The sequence below is a fragment of the Rhinolophus sinicus genome, linkage group LG01 (genome assembly GCF_036562045.2).
Source record: "Rhinolophus sinicus isolate RSC01 linkage group LG01, ASM3656204v1, whole genome shotgun sequence".
NCBI lineage: Eukaryota > Metazoa > Chordata > Mammalia > Chiroptera > Rhinolophidae > Rhinolophus > Rhinolophus sinicus.
In genome coordinates, this window is record NC_133751.1 from 179,451,199 (window position 1) to 179,476,979 (window position 25,781).

Genomic DNA, 25,781 nt, shown 5'->3' on the forward strand with positions numbered 1-25,781 from the left:
TAATATTGTATGTTGCTAAATTTTAGTAAAAAAATTTGAAAAAAGAATCACCAGGCTAGGGGCTGAGGCATGTTATTCCAGGACAGCTGATGACTCACAAAGCTGGAACACCTACTCCCTAAACTAGGTATGAGAAGCACTGTCCTCAGAGGGACTCAAAAGGCCCACAATGAATAAATACTATTATTAGCACCTCTAAGCCTTGATGGCCTGGAGCCCCTCCAAGCCATCCTGGGCCTCCAGGCATCTCCAGACAGAACAGACTGACGTCCTAATTCCTCCTCCTTCTCCCGGAAGGAAAAACACCACATTTCCATTTTTCCAGTTTAACAAACATTTATTTAGTGTCTCTGTGATTCAGACCTGCTCAAAGTTCTCTTTAGGACACAAAGATGAATGAGACCAGGTGCCTTTCCTCCAAGAGACTCTCATGAAAGAACTTGTCATTCCCTGTATTCATTTCCTGTGGCTGCCGAAACAAAGCACCACAAATTGAGTGGCTTAAAACAATAAATTCTTTCTGTCACAGTTCTGGAGGCTAGAAGTTCAAAATTAAGATGTCAGCAGGGCCATGCTACTTCAGAAGTTTCCAGGGAAGAATTTTTCCTTGCCTTTTCCAGCTGCTGGTGGCTTCTGCTGTTCTTTGGCTTGTGGTAACATAACTCCAGTCTCTGCCTCCATCTTCACATGGCTTTCTCCCCTGTGTGTCTTCCCATGGCCTCTTATAAGGACAATGCTCATTGAATTTTAGGGCCCATTCTAATCCAGTATGACCTCATCTGCAAAGACTATTTCCAAATAAGGTTACATTCTGAGGTTCCAGGTGGACAGGAATTTGGTGGAGGGACACTATCCAACCCAGTACACCTCTGTGAAAATAAGTGCAGAGAAGGGGTCAATGATCCTTCCCAGAGGGGAAGGAGAGGTGTTCAGGGAGTTTGAACAGAATAGAGACCATGGGGTGTGGGTCTGAAGGCTGGGGAGCAGACGTGGAGGAGAGGACAGCATAAGCAAGAGCACATGTCAGGAAGGAACAGCGGGAAGGCCAGACTTAGAAGCAAGGCAGGAAAAGACAGGGATGAAACTGGAAAAGTACAAGAGACCTGATCCAGAAGGGCCTCATATTATAACAAAGAGCAGGGCTGTCCCTGACAGACAACGGGGAGTTTTTACCCACCTTGCTCAGTGGAAAACCCTTCTTCCCTTCATGAGTCCATTCAATTGTCACTCTGGGAAACCCTTCCCTGAGCTTCGCAGAAGCAGTTGAATCTGTCCTCCCAGGTCTCCAGGGCCCCTAATGCCACACCCATTTATCTCACAAATCATTCTGTATTCTAATGAGTAGCTTTGCAGCCTGGTCCCCTGCTGCACTGTGAGCTACTTGAGGAAGAAGCACATCTTGCTCCTCTTTTATACATCTAGAGCTGAGCCCAGGTTGGCACATAATATGTGCAAGTACTTAAAAATGTTTAATTCTCTAGTTGAGTGGTTTGCCAGAGATTTTAAGCAGGGGACCAACTTTCAAATAGTTGGAACTGATACCTACAACTCCTGAGTATCCCAAGGGACTTCTACTAAAATCAGGTTCCTGTGTAGGAATGTTCTTTACACCTAAATTTTGTACAAAGCAGAAGCAAGCCTCAGAATCCTACCAGGAAAGCTTGTCTCTCTGACCCTCCACACTCTATAAGACTGGTGTTGTATTACCTCATTTTTTATGTTGACCCTCACTAAACTTGCACTGAGCTGTGCCTTCCGGGTTGTTTTACTAGGCAGCTGCACTCGTTCATATCTACACAGATGGGTCTGTATTGGTCACACATGGAGGCAATGAACTGGGACAAGGTATTCACACCAAAATGCTACAGGTAAGATAAATAAAATTAAGTCATTAATCTCTATACATTATTATTGACATGACTGACGTTTGGCACTAATTTTAGAGTAAATAATAACTCCCTGTACTCAAACCCTGATATTTTGACTAGTTGAAAAACTTCTTTGAATGGCTGAGGTGGCAGAAATCACATGTACGTGCAAATACTCCTAGAGCTTGGTCAGGGTTCATGGATGGAGATGACTGTTAGTGAAAACACCAGTAATGAGCCCCTACAGTGCTGTGGTAGGCATAGCATGCAGGCTTACCTAGAGTAGGAGTTTCTCAACTTGTCTATTTTGAGACCAGTATATATAATTTTTAAACATTGGACAACAATATTGGTTGCTAATGTATTTAAGCACAAGTAGTTCATCAACTGTCATCACCCTATAATTTTTATAGGATATTTTAATACACACACAATGTAGGAAGACACAATCCCAGAGATAAAAATAATACTTTAAGTTGAACAAATTTAACTTTATGACTAATTTACTAGGTTGTTATAGGGCACAATCTACAGCTTTTGACTATCCAACCCCTCAGCTCCTTTGGAATACACTTCCCATGTTCCACATAGTTCTGAAGGACTCGTCAATTCTGGTACCTCAATTCTGGCCCCATCACCCTCCTTGCCCCAACCACGGCCACAGATATATGCATAAGACCCAGGTCTGGCCAGTTATGGTTCCTGGATCCCACTGGATGCAGGGATTGGTTCAGGAAGAAGGTACATGACCAAGCAAGGACAATCAGTCTTTTCCCGGGGTTGATATGTAGATTCTGGGAGAAAGGAACTATTGTTCTTCTGTGGTTATTTGGCTACTATGCTAGAGACCAGGAGTTGTCAGAGGCAATTCTCTTGTGCCATGGAGGAAGCCTGTCTACTGTTGAAAATAACATGGCCATCAGAAAGAAAAGCAAACATGAGAGGCTCTGAGAGGACCCTGATGAGATCATAAAGCCCGTAAATATAGACATACATGACACCAGTTCCATCTGTCCTTCCCAGTTATATGAACCAATAAATTCCCTTTGGATTTTCATCACCAAGAACCAATAAAATTGTCCTTTCTTTTTCTTTCTTTTTTTCTTTTTTTTTTTTTCATCTTTCTGGGGAAATTTAATCATTGAATGGCATTAATCTGAAGACATTTGGGAACAGGTACATAGCTGCAGACATCTGGAGAAAGCGTTTTTGCAAAAAAAAAATAGACATCAGCCAAAATAATGCTATTTTATTTTCCTTCCTTACCTCCCTTCCTTTTTCTTTCTTTTTTTTTAATTTCTTCTTGATTAAATATTTTAATGTGTCTGCTAGAGAAACTGGAAGGAAAAGAACAGAAAAGAAAAAAGTAAACAGTAAACACTAGAGGAATATAAGCAAATGGGAACAAATAGAAGAAAAGGGTAAAGAAGCTAAAGTTAGGTGGGAATGAGGGCAAGAAGAAAAGACAGGCTATCAGGGTCATTCCAAGTTTATCTGATACTGATTCCAATATATTTAAAACCAAACTCTGAGTCAGTCAATCTAATCACTGTCTCTCTTCCTGCCACTGCCATGAAATAAATATGAATACTCTCAACTTGTCCTACCCTCTACACATGTAAAACTTAGAAAAAAGGAAATCCTTAACATCCTAAATGCACTAAATTTGAATGAAAGAAACACTGTATAATATTACAGAGAAAACATTTTAAAAATCAGCATGAGGCTCTACTAAAAAGTGTTTTTAATTTTTATAAGACATTATTTTACGCTTTAAAGGACATTATGAACATAATAAAAATAGTAATTTTTTTGTTAAGAACAATCATGACTCAGATCTTTACCGAACTCTTTGCTAAACTTGAAAATGTTTATTTTTCTTATAGGTGGCCAGCCGTGAATTAAAAATACCCATGTCTTATATGCACATCTGTGAAACAAGTACAGCTACAGTGCCTAATACAATTGCTACAGCAGCTTCCATCGGTTCAGATGTCAATGGCAGAGCCGTGCAGGTGCTTCCTTCTGTCTGTCTTCCCTTCGGTACTTTTACCACATCTCTGGTTTTCTTAGCTGGATACAGGCACAAGTGGGCGGCTTCAGAGAAGTCATCTATGTCACTGAACATAGGCTTGTGATAACCAAAATGTTGGGAGAGTATATTAGTGGGAGTAGGCTAAACTGAGGTGACAAACAGACCCAGAACATAATGGCTGAAACACAACAAAAGTCCTTTTGTTGTACATGTAACAGTCCAGAGGGAATGTTCAGTCATTTAAGCATCGAGATTGATGGTAATTCCTCCATTTTCAACATGTGTTGAGCCACATGTTGAGCATCATTATTCCAGTGAACCAGGGAAAGGAGAGAGCATGGAGGCCAGACCTGGAAGTGAAGCAAATCACTTCCACTCATCATCCATTAGCAGAACCAGTCTGAGGCCACAGCTAACCACAGGGGAGGTTGGGGAAATGTAGAGTAGTGAGAAACCATATGTCCAGCAACTATGGAAGGGCAGAATGGATTTTGGTGCACAGGCAGTCTCTGTCCCTGGGAGACACAGAAAGAAGAAAACTGGACACCAAGTAATGCAGAAATGTGCAAGTTTCCCCTGACACAAACAAGTTCCTGCAGGCAAGTAGACAGACAGAGCCCCAGCCAGGGAGATATGGTGCAATTAAAGTGTCTGTATCAGTAGAATTCTACTAGAGTACTCCTCCTTTTTCTTTATAAATTTCTATCTGATGTTAAAAACAAAACCTGCTAAATTTCTACTTTTTCAGAAGAGAACCATGACTTCATATTTCTTAATTCAAATCTCTGATTGCATGTACTTTTGAAGTAATATGTATTTATGATGCTTGTTATAAACTGTCCACTTTTTCCATTGGGACGTGGTGGGGAAGTATATTCCCTCATTCCCAGGACTTTGCACTAAAGCTACCAAGAGAAAATACTTTCAAATCCATCTTATCTTTGTGAGGACATGCCTTTGGGACTCAAAAAACCAGACACACCTTTCACTCAAAACAAATGTGTGGGAAACCTCAAATTCATGAGATCCAATTTTGGGTAGGATCAAACATAAGATAGGAATAGCTCAGTGTGTATGGGAGTTGTCAGCCCAAACTAAGTGTTAATCCATCTTCTAGGACATTGAGTTTTAGGTTTCTATTCTGAGTATCAGAAACTTTGTAGATTTAGGTTATTATAAAAACAAACTTAATTATTTTTTCTCTTCACATCCAAAGCAAAGGCTATCATTGCAGTAGTTTGAAGGTGGATGGATGAACAGATGAAGGGATGGACAGAGAGTTGAATAATGTTTCAGACCCAGAAGGATGTCAGCATGTCCTTGTTGCAGACTGGAAAGCACAAATTTGAATGAAAATAAAATATTTTGTTCCATTTATTTTACTGGCTGGCAAATCCAAAAGAAAGTATGAATCAAAAATGTAGGAAAAGAGAAAAGGAATTAACATGAATATTTTTAGAAGAGGGACCTGAGAGTAGAAATTCAACTGAGCCTATATTTTCACAGGAAGTAAAGCAGGAAGTTTCCCTCCAGTAATTAACGCTATTCTCAAGGTCAGAGGCTGTGCTGTTGCTGTCTTGGTGTTCCCAGTGTGTCGGGGTCAGGCACTCCATAAGCATTCACTGACCTAATCAATTATCAATTAATATTCTTTCACACAAATCTTAACCAGTGGGCTCTTCTCTGATGGGAATTCACTTCTTTTCTCCTTCAAGAATGCTTGTCAGATCCTTCTGAAACGTCTTGAGCCCATCATTAAGAAAAACCCAGAAGGTACATGGGAAGACTGAGTAAGTGTTCCACTCTGTTTTACCACAAATGAGAAAACAACCCAAACCAATGCTGAGAGCACCATGGCTATATACATCTGCACCACATAGCAACAGTTTTTCTAAGAGTGGATTTCTGCCAAAGGGCAAGATCACCAAAGGGTGAGATGGCTGGTCTGTGACGCATACCAGGTATGTATGGAGAGAGCATGCAGGGAACAGCATCACTGAGAGGAAGAGTGGAGGTGTATGAAGGAGTCCCGGAAGGCCTTACTCAGCTTGCTTAAATAAGAAAAAAGAAAACACGACTCAGCCTTCCTAAGCCACAAAAAAAATTTGATATTTTGAGTAGGGAGGAGGAAAAGGCTATTGAGTAAGTCTCAAGGGAAATGACTCGTTTAATCCAACTTTACAATACCCTATATATTCTTTCATTGGCACAATTAGCACACACTTGCACACACACTTACTAGAGTTCTAACATTTAGAAATGAAGCCCCAAATACCCTGTGAACTGAGTCTCCATCAGGGATGTGCAGCAGGAGTCTGTGTTATTTATTTAAGTTAGACTTCTGAACTCAATCAGTGGGATATTGTTAGTATACCAGCTGAGGGAAAAATATTACGGTGAGTTCTATTGTTGGTAACAAAGCACCATAAGCAATGATCAGATGTCAATTTTTATACATAGAATATTTTCATTTTCACCTATCAGATGATATATTTATTTTATTTTAACTAAATGTGCCCATTCTACAGATAGAAGCTGCTTTTGAACAAAGAATCAGTCTTTCAGCCACTGGATACTTCAGGTAAAAATTACAATAATGTGTTGACTTAGCTGAGACAATATGAGGTAACCCAATCACTCTGGGCCTCAGTTCCCTCATTTGTAAAATAAGTTTTTATTATGTAATCTCTGACGTCCCTTCTAGGCCCCAAATTCTATGACTTCAATAGGACTTTATGCTACGTCCAAAGAAATATGAAATAATAAAAATACCCCTCTTGGGCAAAAAAAAAAAAAAAAAAATTGTTTTAATGTGACTTACATCTAATCATCATTTACTTTTCTTCATTGTGGAAATATAAAGAATAATATTCTTTACTGTGAATAGTAAAAAATATATCATTAGAAATAACTTGCAACTCAATTTTACAAATCTCCCTCCCTTTACCATAAAATCTTTCTATGTTGAAGCTCCTTGCTGGGCAAGAGGAGATGGATAGGATGGTCATCACCATTTATCAACTGTGCAGGGTCTGTCAGTGGGAGGCCCTCCGTAAATTCGAGTTAATTGAATGAAGCCCAGAGAGGAGAGCTGATTGTCAAATTCAGGACGTATTAACAATATAATGAAACAAACCACCAAACTGCAGAGAGAGAGACAGAGACAGAGACAGAGAGACAGAGAAAGACAGAGAGAAAGCAATGAAGCAAATCCTCATGAAGAGAGAAGGAAAGCCAAGGTAAAGGCCCAGCCAGCCCAGTGCCCTGTACTTAATGAGTTCTAAATTCCTGAGTTCAGTTACCCAAAAAGAGAGAAAAATCAGCCCTCTAGCTGTGTACATCTTCCATTATAAATTAATGCATTGAATTACCAGTCCTTTTTACCAGGTAGGGGTTCCCTCTGGGAATGCTGATAAAATCAGTTGAGCTTCTCAACAGGCAGTGCTAAAGCTCAAGACTAAACCAACAAGATACAGACCTGTGAGGTCGGTTTTTGGCATCCTAACTGCAGCACAAAGAGTATCCTCTTTAAACGGGGGAGGCGAGGGAGGTGTTGATGTAATGAGCTAGGTTGTAAATACAGGTAGCAGTTTAAATGAGTTGAAAAGGCAGTTGAAAAACAACATCAATCAAAAGAAACACTATCATAAAACTTTGGTAAAGTTTTAAAATGAATCAACATTGTTTGCACCCTCCCTATCCCCACCCCCAAGCTTAATAAAAGGCTTTATTTCTTGTACCAGGGGCTACAAGGCCTTCATGGACTGGGAGAAAGGGGAGGGTGACCCATTTCCCTACTATGTCTATGGAGCAGCCTGTTCTGAGGTTGAAATTGACTGCCTGACAGGAGCTCACAAGGTAAGTCCAATATAACTTTCTTCTTGGTAAGTTAAAACAACAACAAAATTGCATTGTACATTAATAGCCCAAATTTCATTATATAGTACTTATACAATAAGAACAAGCTTCTTTCAGTCCTATGCGAATGTCTAGAGATACAGCTTTATCCTTAATTTCCACTTACAAAGAAATAGTCAAGAAGGAAATTGCTCATGACAGCCTAAAACGCATTGTTTCTTATTCCATTTTAGAGGAAATCACTTTCCAAAGTTTTTGCAAAAAAAAGTGTTCCGTTTCTAAAGGAAGGTCAAATTATCTAATCTGAAGGTGTAGGTAATTTAGCAAATTCTCCTGAGTAAACATTTTAAAAGCACATAGCAATGTGATACTGTTTCTCCAAAGTCAGTTATCCCAAGGGTACTACCAGCCTCTAAAGAAATCGACTGGGGAGAGAGGGAGGGAGGGGAGGAGAGAGAAAATAATTTTGAGTTGGCTATTTAATTGGGCATCCAAGAAACCACCTATTGAAGACAGGGAGGCATATTTAAGCAAAATTAACACCTTCCATTATAAAAGACAAACCCATGAATATACCCCACATACCATTCTGAGAACAAAGATTACAGAAACCTTAAATAGAATATAGTATACTCCAAAGTATAGTAAATTGTTAGGAAATTTACAGGATGGACTGATGACACATCTAAATTCCATACACAAATTATTCCAATGTCGTCTTGAACCATCATGCCCTAAAATATGTGTAAAAATGGTCAATTCACACAAAATAGAGAGGACTTTGCAAATACTGACTTGTAATCTTATCAAAATGGGCCTAAACAGAGAATGATGAAGTTATCAGAACAAGCACCAGATGTGGGCAAAAGGAAAGCCTACTCAGATACTCCTGAGATAGCCCACAAGCCCTTACGGGCTTTCTGTGTCTCCTTAACACTCTGCATGCACATGCCCAGTGCTAAAATAGAAGGGCCAGATTTAATGTGGCATTTCTCAGGGAAGGAAGTAGATTAGCAAAATCAAAGGTGGTAAGTATCAAGACTTGCTCTTAATATGTTCTAATATCTTGGAAATCCTCCAATTCATACATGTGAGTTCCTCGGCAAAAGGCAAAGATTTACCACCTCGTTAGGGAGACCCCCTCAGGGAAGATGTAGATGCCTGATCACTGCACTGTACACCTGAAGCTGAAGCTGAACAATAATGAATGTCAACTATAATTTTGTGTGTGTGTGTGTGTATATATATATATATATATATATATATATATATACACACAATATATATATTATATATATGGTTACAAGAAGCAGAGTACAGCATTAGGAATAGAGACAGTGGAAATGTAATGGCTGTGTGTGATGTCAGAGGGGTAGTAGATGGGGGGAGGGGGATTGACACAGTGTGAGGGATATAAATGATAAATGTCTAACTATTCCATTGTTTTCTACACCTGAAACTAATTTTTAAAAAATGTACCACTTACATCAAACCGTGAGGACTAGATAAACTCATGCATTATATGAGAACAACAAATGCAGGTTGAGACTCAGATGAACAACCAGGCTCAGTTATTTACTAAGTGACACTCCAGCATACCAACACGCCATGGACTTGTAGAGTCACTTAACAGGAATCAAAACCATGAATGCAAAGGACCATCTCGAGTCATCAACAGTCCTAACACTAAATTTGGAGAGCGTAGCACATGTCTTATCACCTCTAATGTTGATGGAGTTCAATGTAGTGTTAACTACCCATCAGGAGCTCTGTAATAATTTAGGGCCATTTGAATAAACATTAAGTGACAAACCTTTATTTGACATTTTTATGCTGAGGGAATTTTAATTGTTGGCAGAAAATCAGAGCGGACATCGTCATGGATGCATGTTGCAGCCTAAATCCAGCCATTGATATTGGGCAGGTAGGTGCTGGCCCACTGAGACACATGCTGCTTCCTGAGAGTCACTGGGATGTAAGTAAAGGCCTTCTGAAAAGCATACAGTATCACAGAGCTTGACATTTTCCCTCTTCAGATTGAAGGTTCGTTTATTCAGGGAATGGGCCTTTATACCACCGAGGAGCTAAAATACTCCCCAGAAGGTGTCCTGTACTCTCGGGGCCCAGATGACTACAAAATTCCAACCATCACTGATGTCCCAGTGGAGTTCAATGTCTCCTTGTTGTCGTCATCAAACACCCCACTAACCATCTATTCATCCAAGGTAAGCAACCAAATCTACTACTGTACAATGTAATGGATCAGGCAGCATAATAAATGAAAGCAGGTGGACAAAATAAAAAATAAATGTCAACCATTATCGGGACCAAAGCAAGATAGACTATTAGAATCTGGAGATGATTCATCTAGAGAAATTCAGACATTCAGAGAAGATAAATGATCCACCCAATGGCAATCCTTGGCCAAGAAGTTTATTAAATCCTCTTTCAAGAGAACTCTAAAATTCAGCAAAAAGCTTTGATTTGCTAGAATAACATTTTTACCTAGGACATTTTCACTTAAGAACCACAAGACTAAAATATTAAATGGGATTGAAGGCATGATGCTACTGAAATCCTAGAAAGCAGTGGCAGCTTGGACGGAATTCTGGACTAGGCCTCAGAAGACCTGGATTCCTAACCCAGCCCCACCAATACCCTATACTGTTAGGCAAGTCACTCATCTCAGAGGGGCTTAGGGTCCTCAGCTATACCCACAAATGGTCTAAAGCAGTGTTCTCAATGGGGCACGCAGGGGGAGGGGGGAGCAGGGGGGAGGGAATTGCCCCCCCATCTGCGAACATTTGACAATGTCTGCAGACATTTCTGTTTGTCCCAGCTAGAAGGGAAGATGTTACTTCTAGTGGGTAGAGGCCAGGGATGCTGCTAAACAGCCTTTAATCCACAAGACAGCCCCCACCACAAAGAATTATCTGACTCAGATGTCAACAGTGTCAGGAGCAAAGACACCCACCCTCAGTAATTGCTAAAGTCGTGAAATTGCAAATTAAAATAAAGGTCAGCATGCATTTGCATTGTTGTGTATAGATTATGTAAAAACCATCCTCAGAGTGGTTTGAAATGTACTGCTAAAATTTTCTTTAAAATCTTTTGGGAGCCTTCTTATAGGGGTGGCAAATTAATACCAAAAATAAATAGATAAATGAGTTCACCTATATCTGCTGGAATTTTGTCATTTCCAAACTGGATCCCACTTTCAGCCCAGGAACTTCCTCTGGGCATATAAGGTGGGGCAAATTTGAAAGGAAGGACAATCACAAGGGCCATTGGATTCTCACCGGGCTGGAAATCACTCCAATGGGGAAAAGGCAAAAGGAAGCTCAGAACCCACAGAGAGCAGCTTTCAGGCCACCAAGAGTAATAGGGCAGGCAGGGCCCTTGGGTCCTTGTGGTTGTGGCCAGCCACTCATAGGCAGACCCACAGGAAAATCATGAGTTTGCAGGTGTGCCATGGGGTGTACTAAGTAATAATAAGAAGGACTGAACCAGGTACCCAGAGCTGTGCTTCCTGAACTTCACAACACCCTGTAAAGTAGATGTCACTGCCTGCATCTCACTGATGAAGGAAGAGGGAGTCTGAGAGATCATCTCACCCAGAGAGACAGAGGGAGCAAAAGCCAGGATTCAGAGTCAGTGTCTCTAGCTCAGGGACTGCAAACAGGGCCCATGGGCCAAATCTAGCCTGCAGATGTGTTTTCTTTGTTCTACACAGAGTGTTTTAAAGTCAAGGATTTTATGATAATATGAATATCTAAATTCTCTTGAAGAATTGGATGATCTGATCCTTATGGCTGCATTTCTGAAAGGCAACAATTAGCTAGAACCGAAGAACAGTAGCCCCCTTCAGACAGGACATAGGCATATCTCTGCTTCACCATAATCCCCACTATTCCTGATGGCCTTTCATTTGCTCACTTCACTCATTTATATTACCTGAGCATCCCTTGCACATGCTGGGCTTGCACCCATCATCTGCTACTGAAGTTTTGTACTCTTTCGTTTAACCCTGCCTTCCTAACCCTGGAGTCATAATGAGGCATTTTTCTCTTTGCTCATGAAGCTGGCCAATCCAATCCACTGAATGTGTTTTTCTACATAGGGTACCCGCCTATCACACCACACACACACACACACACACACACACACACACACACACACACACACACACCGCCTACCTCTCTGTCCTATAGAACAAAGATTTAATTCAAACAGTATTAAAGATATGGTAAATTCATATGATACTGGGATTTTTTCGGAGCACTCAAGCTTCATGCAGTTAGTAAGTCAGTCAGCAAACATTTACTGAGAACCTGTTGTGTGCAAGGCCCTGCGCAAGGGGGTGAGGATACGATGGTGACCAAGGCCTAGCCCCTGATTTTTGGTGGCTTGTAGTCTAGTGTAGACACTTCTAAAATAAATGTGCTTTCTTGAAGGGCCTGGGGGAGTCCGGGATGTTCCTGGGGTCGGCTGTCTTTTTTGCCATCGCCGATGCAGTGGCCACAGCACGCAGAGAGAGGGGCATAGCGGAGGACTTCACAGTGAAGAGCCCGGCAACGCCAGAATGGGTTCGAATGGCCTGTGCAGATCGGTTCACAGAGATGGTATGGAATTATTGCTTATTTTCCTACTAGGTGATTTTTCTATTTCCTGCTTCTTAGACCTCTTAAGTAAATTTATACCCTAATCTGTGCCTAATCAAATTATTAAATGAAAGTTAAAATCCCACTAACCAGAAATCACACATGTAGTTTTAACCATCTTTGAATTCATATATATTTATATGTAAAATATACTTTATTGATACACTCATTTTACAAAATCAAGATACCCCTGACATAACTGTTTGAGATTTAATTGGGAGTAACTCTGGTGAGCCTCCATTCACAGGAAATCGGGATTGAAAAGATACTTGTTCACGCAAGATCATTCAAAAAATAATAGCTTAAACCCAAAAGGAAAATAGCTAACCCATGCCCTCTATCCCACAAACTCATAATCTTTGTTTATAGCCTCTGGAATGAGTTTTGGAGGTGAGGGCAGGGCAGAATGTTTAACTTCTTAGTAATAAACCCCTTGTTATTAAGACCACTTAAACCATGTTGAGAGTGACCGTTGTCCTTCAGACTTATCCTGAACCGAAATATTCATAGCCATTCCACTGACCTCATATATATCTGAAACGATGAGAACATAGGCCCTTCGAATCCTTGAGGAGAATTCAGAGAGCCAAGAGTTACTCGGTTCTGGCCTCCAGACCCCCTCTCCTCAGCTGGACACTAACAGAGAGGATAACCAGAGCCAGCCTTGAGTGGGGCCTCCCCAGGGAAGCAAAGAGGAGGAAGTCCTGACTCTTGGCTTAACAAAGAGGGCCAGAAATTCCCAAAGTATAGATTCTTCTGCTGCTTCCTGTCACAGGAAATGGCAATACTCCTCCATTCATGTAGTAACGCAAACCAGAAACCTAGGAGTGGCCTGACGTTTCTCTCTCTCATTCTCAGTAGCCAGCCCTTCACCATGTCCTGTTCATTTTAACCCCTAACAATCTCTTGCACCAGTTTATGTCTTCTGTTTCTAACCACTGTGTTATTCATTCATTAAACAAACATTTGTTGAGTATCTAAACGTGCCAGGCATTGTTCTGGGTGCTGGGAATAGAGCAGTAAATGAAAGAGAGCTACCTCAACTTACTCTCTAGAGACCCTAAGTCCAATGACCATCTCTCTAGCCTTGGTCGGAGCAGCCTCTTAGCCATCTCCCTACACCCACTGCAGCCAGAGATTTGTGGTGTGACAAATATGATCATGCCACTAGCACATACACAAGGCGAAAAGGTTCCCATTGCTCTTGGGTTAAAGATAAAACTTTTACATTTGCCCTGCCAGGCCTATAACTTGCAAAATCCAGCATGGCAGGCCCCTAGCTACCTCTCCAGCCGCACATGGCCCCCTGACCCCACTGTCTCTCTCCAGCCACCCTTACCTTCTTCTGTCTGTTCCTTGTATCAAGGACAGAGGCCTCTGCCATGCTCCTCCCTCTGCTTGGAACCATCTTCTTTCTTTTCCTCACCTGGCTAACCCCTACTCACCTTTCATGTTTTAATCATATTCAAGAAATTCATTTGTTACTTTCCTTCTTGCATAGTTTGAGGTATGCCAGGAGTACAGTGGTAAACCAGGCAAAGGTCACTGCTCTCAAGTTGGTTACAGTGTAGCAGAGGAGAAAAACTATTACTGTAAATTTTAAGTGCTTAGCTGACTCTGGGCTTCCCTGTGTGTCAACAGAACAAAATTTTTCTATCTTAGCCTAACCTTTTCTTAGAGTCAAAGGGATCGTGGCTATGGCCCCAGCTTTGATCATTCATCATATAGTCATTCATTAATCTAACATTTATTCAGCCCCTTCCATGTGCCAGGTACCACTAGGGAACTAAAGAAATAGTGAGCCAGTCAATTTTTGATTGCATGGAGCTTACATTTTATTTGGGAAACCAGATAGTAAACAAGTAAACAAACACAATATATAATTTCAGGTGGTGATAAATACTGTGAAGCAAAATAGAAGAGTAGGGGGCTAGAATGTAATGGGGGAGATTTTAGATTATGTTAGATAGTTTATTAGAGAAGTTTTCTCTGCGTGTTCACATTTCAGCCGAGGCCTAAATGAAGTGAAATAGCAAACATAAAACGAACGTGCAAGTATAAAGCTGATAATGGTGTGTTCAAGGCAGAGAGTAGCTAGTGCAAAGGCCCTGAGGCAGTTTCAATGGATTCAAAGTAGCCTAAGACTAAGTAACCCTCAAAAATAAATGGCCTTCTTCTTAAATTTCTGATCTTGCCTCTCTGGTAGAAAATCTTGTAACTGAAAGGTTGCAATTGTTGTTCTCCCTGGCAGAGAGATAAAAGAAATAGAAATCTGTGGCTGCACCACTTATCTTCACATCAGGAGGGTGAAACCTAGATAGTACTTCCACTCTGCAGCTTTCCTGGCAACTAGCCTCTATCACAATCCAGGTCTACTTCTTCAGATCTTTAGAAATTATAGTTTATTCACACAGCAGGCCTCCTGAAGTTCTTATAACCCGACTCCCTATTCAGACCAGTCTCTTTAAAGCATCTTGGAACAAATCTGAGCCTGTATGAGAATTTACATTTGATGGAACTACAACATGGTTTTCTAACTGAAATATATAATAATTCACACTGGCGTACAATGCTGTATTATGCAAAAAAATTTTTTTTTTTTTTACAAATACAGATATTAACACTCTTTATATTTGACCTTCGAATACTGTTCTCAAAATAATTTGTTCTGACATGTGAAAAGATGAATGTACTAGAACATGAGCATTAGAAAGTCCAAAACCTCCTCTTTTAATAACCTCCTTATAACCATAAGGTAAATAACAGCCTGCCTGTATCTATTTCCTTAATAGAAATAACAGTCAAACACTCAGTACTTCTCCTTTTGGGATTAAATAAAATATTCATGCAAATGCATATAACAATACTATATAAATACAAGTCACCCTGTAAATATTGGAGCTAAGGTCCCCATCAAATGTCCATAACTATTAATGACCTTCTTCAAAATGTGTCCCTCCCAAAGGCTTAAAAAGAGCTTCCATATTAAATCAAGTTGACTTGCTGAGGGCAGAAAAACAACTCTTAATTAAAACTTGCAGCCTCATTTTCACGGATAATTAGCTTCAAGCTTCAACAAAGAGCAGACATTGGTAAGAAGGCTAGAGCACTTTTGTTACAAAAAGTTCTACTATTTGAGCAAGCATTTATCAAAACTTTTTTATCTGTGTGGCTTTGGTTACCTTGCTCACAGTTGTTGATTATGGCTTTCATCCCTGGGCCCTTGCTCAGGTGCTTAACTCCTGGTCAGAGCTGTGCTGCTGGTGATGGTTTCTTCTCTGAGCCCAGCAGAGAAATCTGGCCCAGCCAGACATAGCCGCAAACATCATATCTATATATTATTTCCTTTGAGGGGATGAGAGAAGAAGGAAAAATGTATTTCTTGGGAAATGTGTTTTGTGTAGTTGTTTAAATTCCACCCTCAAAAAAGGAAATTTCCCTTAAAGATATATAGAAAATACATAATTAATGCTTTCAAATTAGGATTGTTCCTTAGAAACAGGGATTTGGGGTTTTTTTTGTGGGTTTCTTGTTTGTTTGTTTGTTTGTTTGTTTTATCTTTAGGATTCAGAGACATGAAGAGTTCCACAGCCTTAAAAATTAGAAAACTACTGCCTTAGCAATATTGGCAGTAGTAGGGCAAATACAAAAACTTTGTTACTTTGTTATCACTAGCCATAAAAATTATTTATTAAAGTAACTACAGAAAAGGGTATGTGTGGGCTGTCATAGTGGGAGGCCATGTAAAGCCAATTAGCAGATTCCTTTTCCCTCTCCTGGGAGCTAAAATCAGGCAACTCAGCTTAGAAACAAGTTTGTAAACACTCACCCAAAATTTTGAAGAAGCAGTTTCATAATGCTGACTCATAAGGAATCCTTGCAACCACGATAAATGGTTATGTCATGTGTTAGGCTAAGCCCTGATTTTATAGTAATGGGAAAAAGTCCTTTCATTCTAGCCCAGTCCCCAATTCAAAATGGCCATACCTGTCCTGCCCCTATTATTCTATCCGGTTGGCAAGTGTCCAGTTTCCGAAGGCCTGTACCTTCCGCACTCTGCAAACCCTGCTGCAATCTCCTTCCACCGACTCTCTTCCCTCTACCCCACTACCGCCCTCACCCAAGTGTTTCATTTTCCCTTCCTGTTTCTTTTGCATTTCTGGATGCCCAGACTCAGTGAGAGTTGGCAGCATGAAAAGTACCACCTGTTTAGTTCAGCAAAGGAAACCCTTCCTGCCAGATATAGGAAGAGAGGCATATAAACATTTCCTGTACTGCAGGCAACCTGGTTTACCTACACTACCCTCAGCTGGTTCACCCCCAAATACTAGTCTTCAACCCCATATCCTATGCACAGCCTTGCATTTCTCTGAGCTGGGAGACTGCATTCTATTTCCTATAGTTCTGGAACCTACCCCCACAACCCGTAGAAGCATGCTGTCTGTCTCCTATCTCTTCTGCTGAACGCTAAGCCACAGACAACTGGCAGAGCCTTCAAGCCGCACAAACACACGCAGTCACATGGATTCTGTGAGATGGAACACAGAGCCCGACTACACGACTCAGGAGGCAACTCAGAGGGGAGGCGCCCATGGTGCCTTTCTTCCTCACAATGCTGAGCCGGTCATCCTGTTCCAATGAGATGTGCATGCTCACACACAAACACACAGTGCGCACACACTCAGACAGGCGTGTACTCATTCTTCACCACATTCTTCTCCTCCCTTCCTGTCACACTCTCTTGGAAGAGGTTCACTGATTCCAAGTTGAACATGCTTGTCCCAGGATGCAGGGACTGAATCTGTTCTCTTCAATGCTTGGTGACGTCACACAGTGGCCTTTCTTACTACCGAAGGGGAATTATCTGATACTGTTATTAAATGTGTGTTTTTGTATCTAAAAACTCCCCTACCTGGTCTCTGGAAGGTTACTCCTTTAGGTGGGAGAATCAGGGGAAGGGAAGCACCTGAAAAGGAAGAGGGCAAATCTGGAGGCATCCATCAGATTAAGAGAGGGAATGAGCAATGCAGAATGTAAAACAGGAAAAAGGCAGTCATCTGATCCGGTCAGGGAAAAGAGTAACAGTGCAGTGTTTCAACTTAGTTAAGTCCTGACCCTGGAGTCAGAGGGACCTGGGTTGGAGTCCCAGCTCTGCCTTTAATGATGTATTTAATGTTTCTGATCACTCAGTTTCCTTATCTATAAAATAGAGAGGAAAGTATGTAGAGAGAAGAATTCTAATTACACGGTGGTTGTAAGCTTTGAATAAGATAACACATGAAAAACATTTAGCAGTTGTCCCACATAGGAAGCGATGATGATGATGATGATGATGATGCGGAGGAGGAGGAGGAGTCAGCATTCACCAAGAGCACCTTCAAATTTCAGTGACTCATTGGGACTCACAGAACTTCGAAAGCTGTTACTTTCATAGTTATGGTTTATTATAGTGAAAGGCTACAGATTAGCATCAACAAAGGAAAAAGGCACAGAGGGCAGAGTCCAGGAGAGACCAGGTTTAAGCTTCCAGTTGTCTTCTCCCAGTGGAGTCACACAGAGGGTACTTAATTCTCCCAGTAATGATGTGTGAGAAAATGCACAAAGCAAAGCTCACCGGAGCCTTAGGAGACTCACATGAGGCTTAGCGTCAGAGTTCTTGTTGTTAAGGCCTCAGTCCAATAGGCATATAGGTCACCTGCATAGCTGACCTTAGTTACTCAGTGTCCAGCCCTTCTAGAGGTCAAATGATACCATATGGCCTAAGGCCTCAGGTGAACAAAGACACTCTTATCAGGCAGCATATTTCAAGGGCTTAGGCGTTAGCTCTCAGGAGCTGGTCAAGGGCTAAACCTTTCTTTAGAATGTGCATTGTTTGGACAGCCCAGGCCTGCTGAGTTAATCCTTCACCACACAATAATGATGATGAAAAATCCTGGATTGATGGCAACTACCACTGCCACTAGGCCCCCACACCAATGAGATTGGGCACAGACCTAGCTCAGAAGCTGAGATTTCACTAAAAGGGCAATCGGTCTTGATGGCCATCTTGAATATATCACCTTCATTATAACTATCAAGAACCAACCAGGGTGAAAGGGGAGGAGGGAGGAAGGGGTTCATGGCACCAAACAAGGAGAAGATAAAGGGAAGATCACCAAAGGCCAACAAAGAGCAGCTTAAATCCCAGGTCTGGATCTTTGAGACCACAAAAGAAAGTTATGTCCTCACTCCAGGAGCTAGGGAGTAGGTGACACCCAAGAAAGCTGGGGTCGTCAAGAAAATGAGTGTTGATCTGAATCCCAAAGCAGAGAGTATTCCAGGAACTCACGTCTGGTGAAAAGAATAGGAAGCAGATTTTGGAAGAGACTAAAAATTCTCATCCACCTTTAGCAAAAGAGTTGACCTGAATTTACCTCAGACTAGACTGAGGAGCTTTGTCCAGTGCCCAGCTCAGCCCAAGTGAAACAAGCTGATTCCAAATAAGATAGCCAAGCAACTCCCATAGCAGCAGCTACGTAGAGAATCAAGGAAGTCCCTTTAAAAAGGCAAACATAGCCCCCATTTATATTTCAATACAGATTAAGAGCAAACAATAAGAATGGAAGATATGCTGACAGGAGTTGGGTTGTTGCTTCTGTTTACTTTGGGTTTTTGTCTTCTTTTTGTATTTTTGTGAAATAAATATTAGGAGAAAAGCTTTTCAGAATCTTCATAACATTCCATTACTTATGGAAAATTTGTGTTTTTAACACGTTTGTAACTAAAAGTCAACTCTTCAAACAAAAACATGACAACAACAGAGTTGAGGAATATATGTTCTGCTTTTGGGCCAAACCTAAGGGGGAGAATTCCCAGCAGAGGAAACAGGAATTGGGAACCACAAGAACAGAAAATAAACAAGTTGAATCTTGGGACTTTGTAGCCCAGGATATTGAAATGATGTTGGGGTTTAACTAGCAAAGGTTCGGTACAACTCCAACCATTTGGCTGAAGGTGTAGACGGGCTGTTCTCAGTCACTGCACAGGTGTCCAGGTCTACGGGTTCCAAAGCAAACAACTCAGCCTAACCACTTCCCTTTTCCATGCCCCACCCCTACCCCGCAAATGTTTTCATAGGATATATAATTGCCTTTGGGATTCACAACTTGGAAGCAAAGAAGATAAGTAACTAATCCAAGTACCCTCTTACTTAGCAACATTAAGTGTAGCAGAAATCACAATACTGACCCACTGTCTTTTCAGAATTGTCACTTGAAAGGAATGGTACAGTCCCATTCCCCCAAAAAATTATGCCTCCTTCCATCAGAAATTTTTTCCAAAACTTACAGATTTGATATGATTTTCCTGATGAAATATTGCAATGGTATTATATATTAAGTATTGAATTTGCTTTCTTTGTTAGATCCCAAGAGATGACCCTAAGACATTTAAACCTTGGTCTATCCCTATAGCATAACACTGCTGTCATTTTCTTAAAAGGTAAGATCAATAAGCTGAAGATAATTACTCAGAAAGAAAAAAACTGTATCAGCCAGTCCAGTAACTTTCAAACTGTGTTTTATGGAAATTCAGGATTGCGCAAGTGTACTTTAATTTTTAAATCTTATTCAGTATTTTAATTCTTTAACACTAAACAAGCATGGTTTTGGATGCTGACAAAGGAAAGTTAGGGGATTTAACCCAAAATAAGTTTTTATTTTAAAATAAAATTTAAAATGACAATGCTGTGGATTAAGATATTTTAAAGATCCTACTACCCGATTCCTTTGAGGATCACAACTTGAATGCAAAACACCACATTAAAATCTATCGATTATTACATTTAAAATTAGCCAGTGCTGTTTGAAAGAGTTACCTATTTGTATTCCTTGAGTTCAACTGCTATGATTTTGGACTGCTGTTTAACACAAAATGCAGAACACTGAAGGCTTTGGAGAGTCACCCTACCCTGAAACTACCTGGGAAATATATGCTGATAAAAGAAACAGATTTTCATTGTTAGAAAATTAAACTTCGGCTCTTCGGCACACTTAATGGGCAACATTGAAAAAAACAAACTGAAAACAGAAGAGAACTACATCATAGATTCAGAGAAAACAAAGTTTTTTTCATCAAATTCTAATCTTCTGATTAAAAGTCTAAAAAAATCCACAAGTATTAACATATATATATGTTTAATTGCATTGTACTTTGTCAGACAAGCGTTTACATTGATGGATTTGCTAAAGTAGACTCAATAATTGATGAGATCTTTGTTTATTCTTTCACAATAACAACAAAAATCAAAATAGGCAATATTTAAAATTGTATTTTAAATTATTATAAAATAGTAATTTAAAACAAACCCCCAGGTATGGAGGGCAGAATACCTGAATTCTTTAGTTATTCTCTCTCTCTCTACCACTCTCTAAGTATTAAAGTTAAATGTAACTAATGGCAAATCCACTCTAATTCCTATGCAAAAACAAGGTATGTAAAGTGTATAGCACTCTGACATTAGTACTCAATAAAGGATAGCTGCACACACACACACACACACACACACACACACGTTAAATGCCAAATTTTAACAAATTAGAGATCACCAATGAATGAACTGGGTTGTCAAGGTTTCATACAGATTTTAAAATAAAGACCATCCTCAGATTGCAAGTCAAATTTAAAAAACAAAAACAAAACAAAACAAATAAACCTCTTGCCACTTTGCTACTTACAACTATTTCTGCGTGCAGAATTTTTTCCATGTTGAACAATTAAAATGTATATATAAATTGTGTTCTGAATCTTTAACTGTCATCATTTATCTACAATTTCAAATTTTTACATTCTTCAGAGTAACATAAGTGTTCTCATATTTGTCTTATAAGCAAGTGTTAAATTGACCTTATTAAATTTATACCACACTGAAATCATATATGTGTGTGTGTGTTCCCCATAACATTTTAAACCACTGTTAAAATGTGTGAAAATCTCTGATCTCATTCAGCTTCTTATTTTAAAAATGAAGACATGGAGGTAAGGGAGAATAAGGAACTACCTCAATGTACTTATTCATATCTGTAAAGTTTACCAATCCAATTTTTCAGCTATTTATTGTTCTCACATACGAAAGTTGAGGAATTTGCACAATTTTATAATTATTCTCTTTTCTTTTTTCCCAGGTGTTTCAATTTTTCAGAAGTGAAAAGATGACTTGTTAATCCTAGTTGGAATCCACACTGATATTCTTATACTGTTGTGAAAAAAAATTACACAAAATTTAGAAACATTATTCAAGCCTAATTACATTAACAAGATGAATCATTATTTACAAATTATTTACTTAGACTTTCTAGCTTAGAGGCCACCAAACAAACCACTGCAATAGTCCCAGCAATCAAGTTGAATGCTGATTTGTTTCTGAAGATATGTAAATATTGCTGTAAAAGCAAAATTTTCCTGTGTGTGTCCATCCAATCTAACTGGACTGGTAATAGTAGTTACAATCCTAGAATGAAAGACACTTCTCAATAGATAAACATGTGATTACTTTTTCCAGGGATGTGTTTGATGCAGTGGCCACAGGTAGGGACACCAGAAGAGTTCTACAAGGTTTGGTTTGGGTTTTACTGTGGATTAGCTATGTGTCTGTGTATGTGCATTTGACAGCAAAGGATTGGTATTTTCCTCGTGTAGATCAGCTATTCAACTGGTTAACAATCCTTTGGAATTTGGGGGTAAAAAAACAATGTAAAAACATTTTCAATATATCACAAAACCCTTTTTTTTAAATTTGTTTATGAAAAACATGAGATCTGGTATCAGAGTTTCAGAAATACTTCATTGCTCACTTTCCCATATAGCGAAGTGGGTAACAGAGCAAAATAATTTTAAATTGGGCCGGCCTGGTGGCTCAGGCTGTTAGAGCTCCATGCTCCTAACTCCGAAGGCTGCCGGTTTGATTCCTACATGGGCCAGTGGGCTCTCAACCACAAGGTTGCCAGTTCAACTCCTCGACTCCCGCAAGGGATGGTGGACTGCGCCCCCTGCAACTAGAAACGGCAACTGGACCTGGAGCTGAGCTGCGCCCTCCACAACTAAGACTGAAAGGACAACAACTTGACTTGGAAAAAAGGCTTGGAAGTACACACTGTTCCCCAATAAAGTCCTGTTCCCCTTCCCCAACAAAAAAAAATCTGGAAAAAAAAAAGAGTTCTAAATTGTAATCATGCCAATGTACAACATTTAAACGTAAAACATTCTGTTACTCTGAGTTTTAGAGGTCTTCAGAGGAGAAACGAATTAGGCCTTATTTGACCAGAAAGATAAGGGGTAAACTGGTCCTCTATCAGCCAGAATTCACATGACCAGGCTCACCAAGGGTTTGTCGGCATTGACTTCTGAAGTAAATGGAGGAGGAGAGGCTGAGCTTAGAAGCTTGGTGATCAGTGAGACAAGGTAAAGATTAGGCATTCCGTACAGGCTGCAGGAGGCTGAAGGTCACAGGAGGCACAGAGCCCGTCTGATTGAAGGGACTGGGATACAGCTGTCCAAGGCCCGTTCGTTCGCTGACTTGTAGGCTCCACTAGGGCCACAGGAGTCCAAGGGAGGAAGTGGGACAGGGGCACAAAGAGAAAGGAGACAGGAGCAGAGGGTTGTGGACAGGACAAAAATTACACAAGATTTTTGCACACATGAGCAGAAGACCTGGGGAATTTAGAGGGAGTAGTCGGGGTGAAATAAGCTGAAAGTAATAAAAACAATATTGGCTCTTGAAAATAAAATCCTTAACTGTATAATCTAATATGAATGTGAGAAATGTGTTTTATCATTTTAAATGATGGTGACTATAATTTGTCATTTTTTTAATTTGGTCTGTTAGAGCTAGGGATGGCTGCTGGCCATTTCCCATTTGTCATCACTGAGAACTAGAAAACATTAAAAATAGAGGGATCTGACTAAAAATTGTTTGGGTGAATTGGTGCACTAAAATCTGAATGCCATGGATATGAATAAAATACTTTTTTTAAAAGACACATTTGAAGCCAGATGCTTTAAGCCAGTTCTTTGGGCTCAATAAGCATTGTTAAAGGATGAAACTTTACTAGATTTTTTGACTAATTAATACATTCACATGGTTCAAAAATATGAAATGGTAGATAGTGCGAAGACTTAACTCTCAGACCATCGCCATCCAGCCAATTCTCACACAAGCATAGTGTAACCACTTTCATTAGCTACTATTTATTTATTTGTTTGTTTATTTTTTTATATATTTTTTTATGTATTTTTTTTTTTTCCCTTCAGGAATAGCTGGTCCCAGAATGCCCAGCAACTCTTGCCAAAATTTGAGCTATTCTCGGCTCGTCCAACACATGGATGGGACACAAAGGCCAAATGTTGGGATGTTGTGTTAGGAGAAGTCTAAGGCACCTGGTTCCTGCCCCTGTTACACCAGCTGGACCTACTAAGCGAGATGTTGTTCCCCTTTTCTCTGTCTAGACAATTCCACCCCCTGCCCCATGTCAGCAGTACCCAGGTGCCCACAATCGTGAGGAACTATGACCCTAAACGCTCATCTTGGCTCTGTGGATCCTCCTATTTCTTCCCTCAGGGTCTTGGGTGCACAAGAGGCATTTGTACTCTTGCCTTCTGAGCCTCGGTACTCTGAGTGGATTTTATCTCCTGCAAAGGAAAAACAACTTACTCCCAGCTCTACCCCAGGAACAGTGAAAATTAACACTTGCTCAGTCTCATGTAATTGGGTAGACAAATAGCAAAAAGGTATGCTTTCTGATTCAAGATGCGAGAGAGAAGTAAAAACTTAGGCAGAAATAGTTGGAGACAGAAAATAAAGACATTTGTGCAGTCTCCCTACACAACGTTGAATGAGTTGATATCAAGATATCACTGAGTACAAAACAAGACTGTTCTTTCCTTGGCACGGCCACAAAGGCAGGACAGACCTTAACATCTTCCCTTAATGTCATGTTTAGGTGATGTCACTAGTTGTCTAGCGGGTCTTGCTCCAAACCATTCTGCACATAGCTGCCAGGATAATCTTTCTCAACATGTGTAACTACCCACCCTCACTGCGTAAAAGAGTAGCATTCAACAGGACAGTTTCTTCTTCTGAAAAGGACTGTACTATCATTTGTGTAGTAGCTACCTGTTGTTCTTATCTGCATGGGGTCTTTTCCTTTGGGAAGTCACCTGTGGTCCACTCCATGTGTTCCAGGAGGGCTGCTGGGAAAGGCACAGGATAAGCTCGGTCCGAGTCTCGCTCTTGAGAATTACTCTTGAGGAAGACACACAAGATTAAAAGGCCACTGGGGCAGATGGCCTTATGGCCAGGCTGTGGAGAGTAAGTCTACCAGCTCTGCTGCTGAGATCCTAGATGTGCCCCTGGCCCGAGGCACCACAATGCCTGCTTCTTTAGCTCTGCCCTTAATTCTGTGAGCTACCCACCATCTCCAATTGTATTAGTTTCCTACTGCTGCTGTAACAAATAACCCCAAAGTGGGTGGCTTAAATATTTTTTCTCTCACAGTTCTGGACACTGGAAGTCTGAAATCAAGGAATTGGCAGGGTCATGGGTTCTAGGGAAGAATCCCCCCTTTCCTCTTCTGATGGTTCTTTGGTGTTCCTTGGCTTGTACCTGCATCATCCAATCTCTGCCTCCATTGTCACATGGCCATCTCCCCTGTGTGTCTATGTCCAACTCTTCCTCTCCTTTCTCTTATGAAAACACCAATTACTGGATTTAGGGCCCACCCTATTCCAGTGTGATCTTCTCTTAATTAATGATATCTGCAAAGACCCTCTTTCCAAACAAAGCCACGTTCTGAAGTTCCAGGTAGACATGAACTTGGGGGGGGGGGGACATTATTCAACCCACTATGCCAGTAAACCTTTCTGAGGCTGACAGACAGTTTTTAGGTGGAAGTGACCTGTCTTCCCTCATACCCCTATTGTACCTGGTTCTTCCTTCACACCATCTATTTATCTACATGTGTGACCTCCCTTTCTAGACTATAGCCCCACTGACAGTGGCAGAGACTGAATTTTACTCATCCTTTACCACACGGTGTATCTCAGACTGATACTTATACATGTTTGAAGGAAAAACAAACTAATGTTCTCTATTCAAACAGAAACTGTTTATGAAACCTATACTTTGTAATGCAGATACCCATGAGCTGAGATGTAATGAAGATAAAAAGAAAGAAGCTAAAGCTCTTTGACAAAGAAATCAGGCTCTATGTTGTTATTGGATTTTAATCTGTTGGAGTCTCTCTTTATTTCACTTGCACATGTTAAGAAAAATTTTCCAAAACTTGCAAATAAGGGGGAAAAATACTATGGGCTCTTTCAATGTCA

The 25,781-nt window shown here is 40.4% G+C and overlaps 1 protein-coding gene across 1 annotated transcript in view; it reads left to right on the forward strand.

Moving 5' to 3' along the window:
* The window catches only part of LOC109444972 (aldehyde oxidase 2), a 52,442-nt gene extending 44,711 nt beyond the window's left edge, over nt 1-7,731 (forward strand). The window contains exons 25-29 of the mRNA XM_019726762.2: nt 1,773-1,868; nt 3,755-3,883; nt 5,619-5,693; nt 6,432-6,484; nt 7,647-7,731. Coding sequence (XP_019582321.2) covers nt 1,773-1,868; nt 3,755-3,883; nt 5,619-5,693 — 300 coding nt within the window. The 3' untranslated portion in view covers nt 6,432-6,484; nt 7,647-7,731. The remainder of the gene's footprint in view (nt 1-1,772; nt 1,869-3,754; nt 3,884-5,618; nt 5,694-6,431; nt 6,485-7,646) is intronic.
* The last annotated feature ends 18,050 nt before the right edge of the window (nt 7,732-25,781 follow it).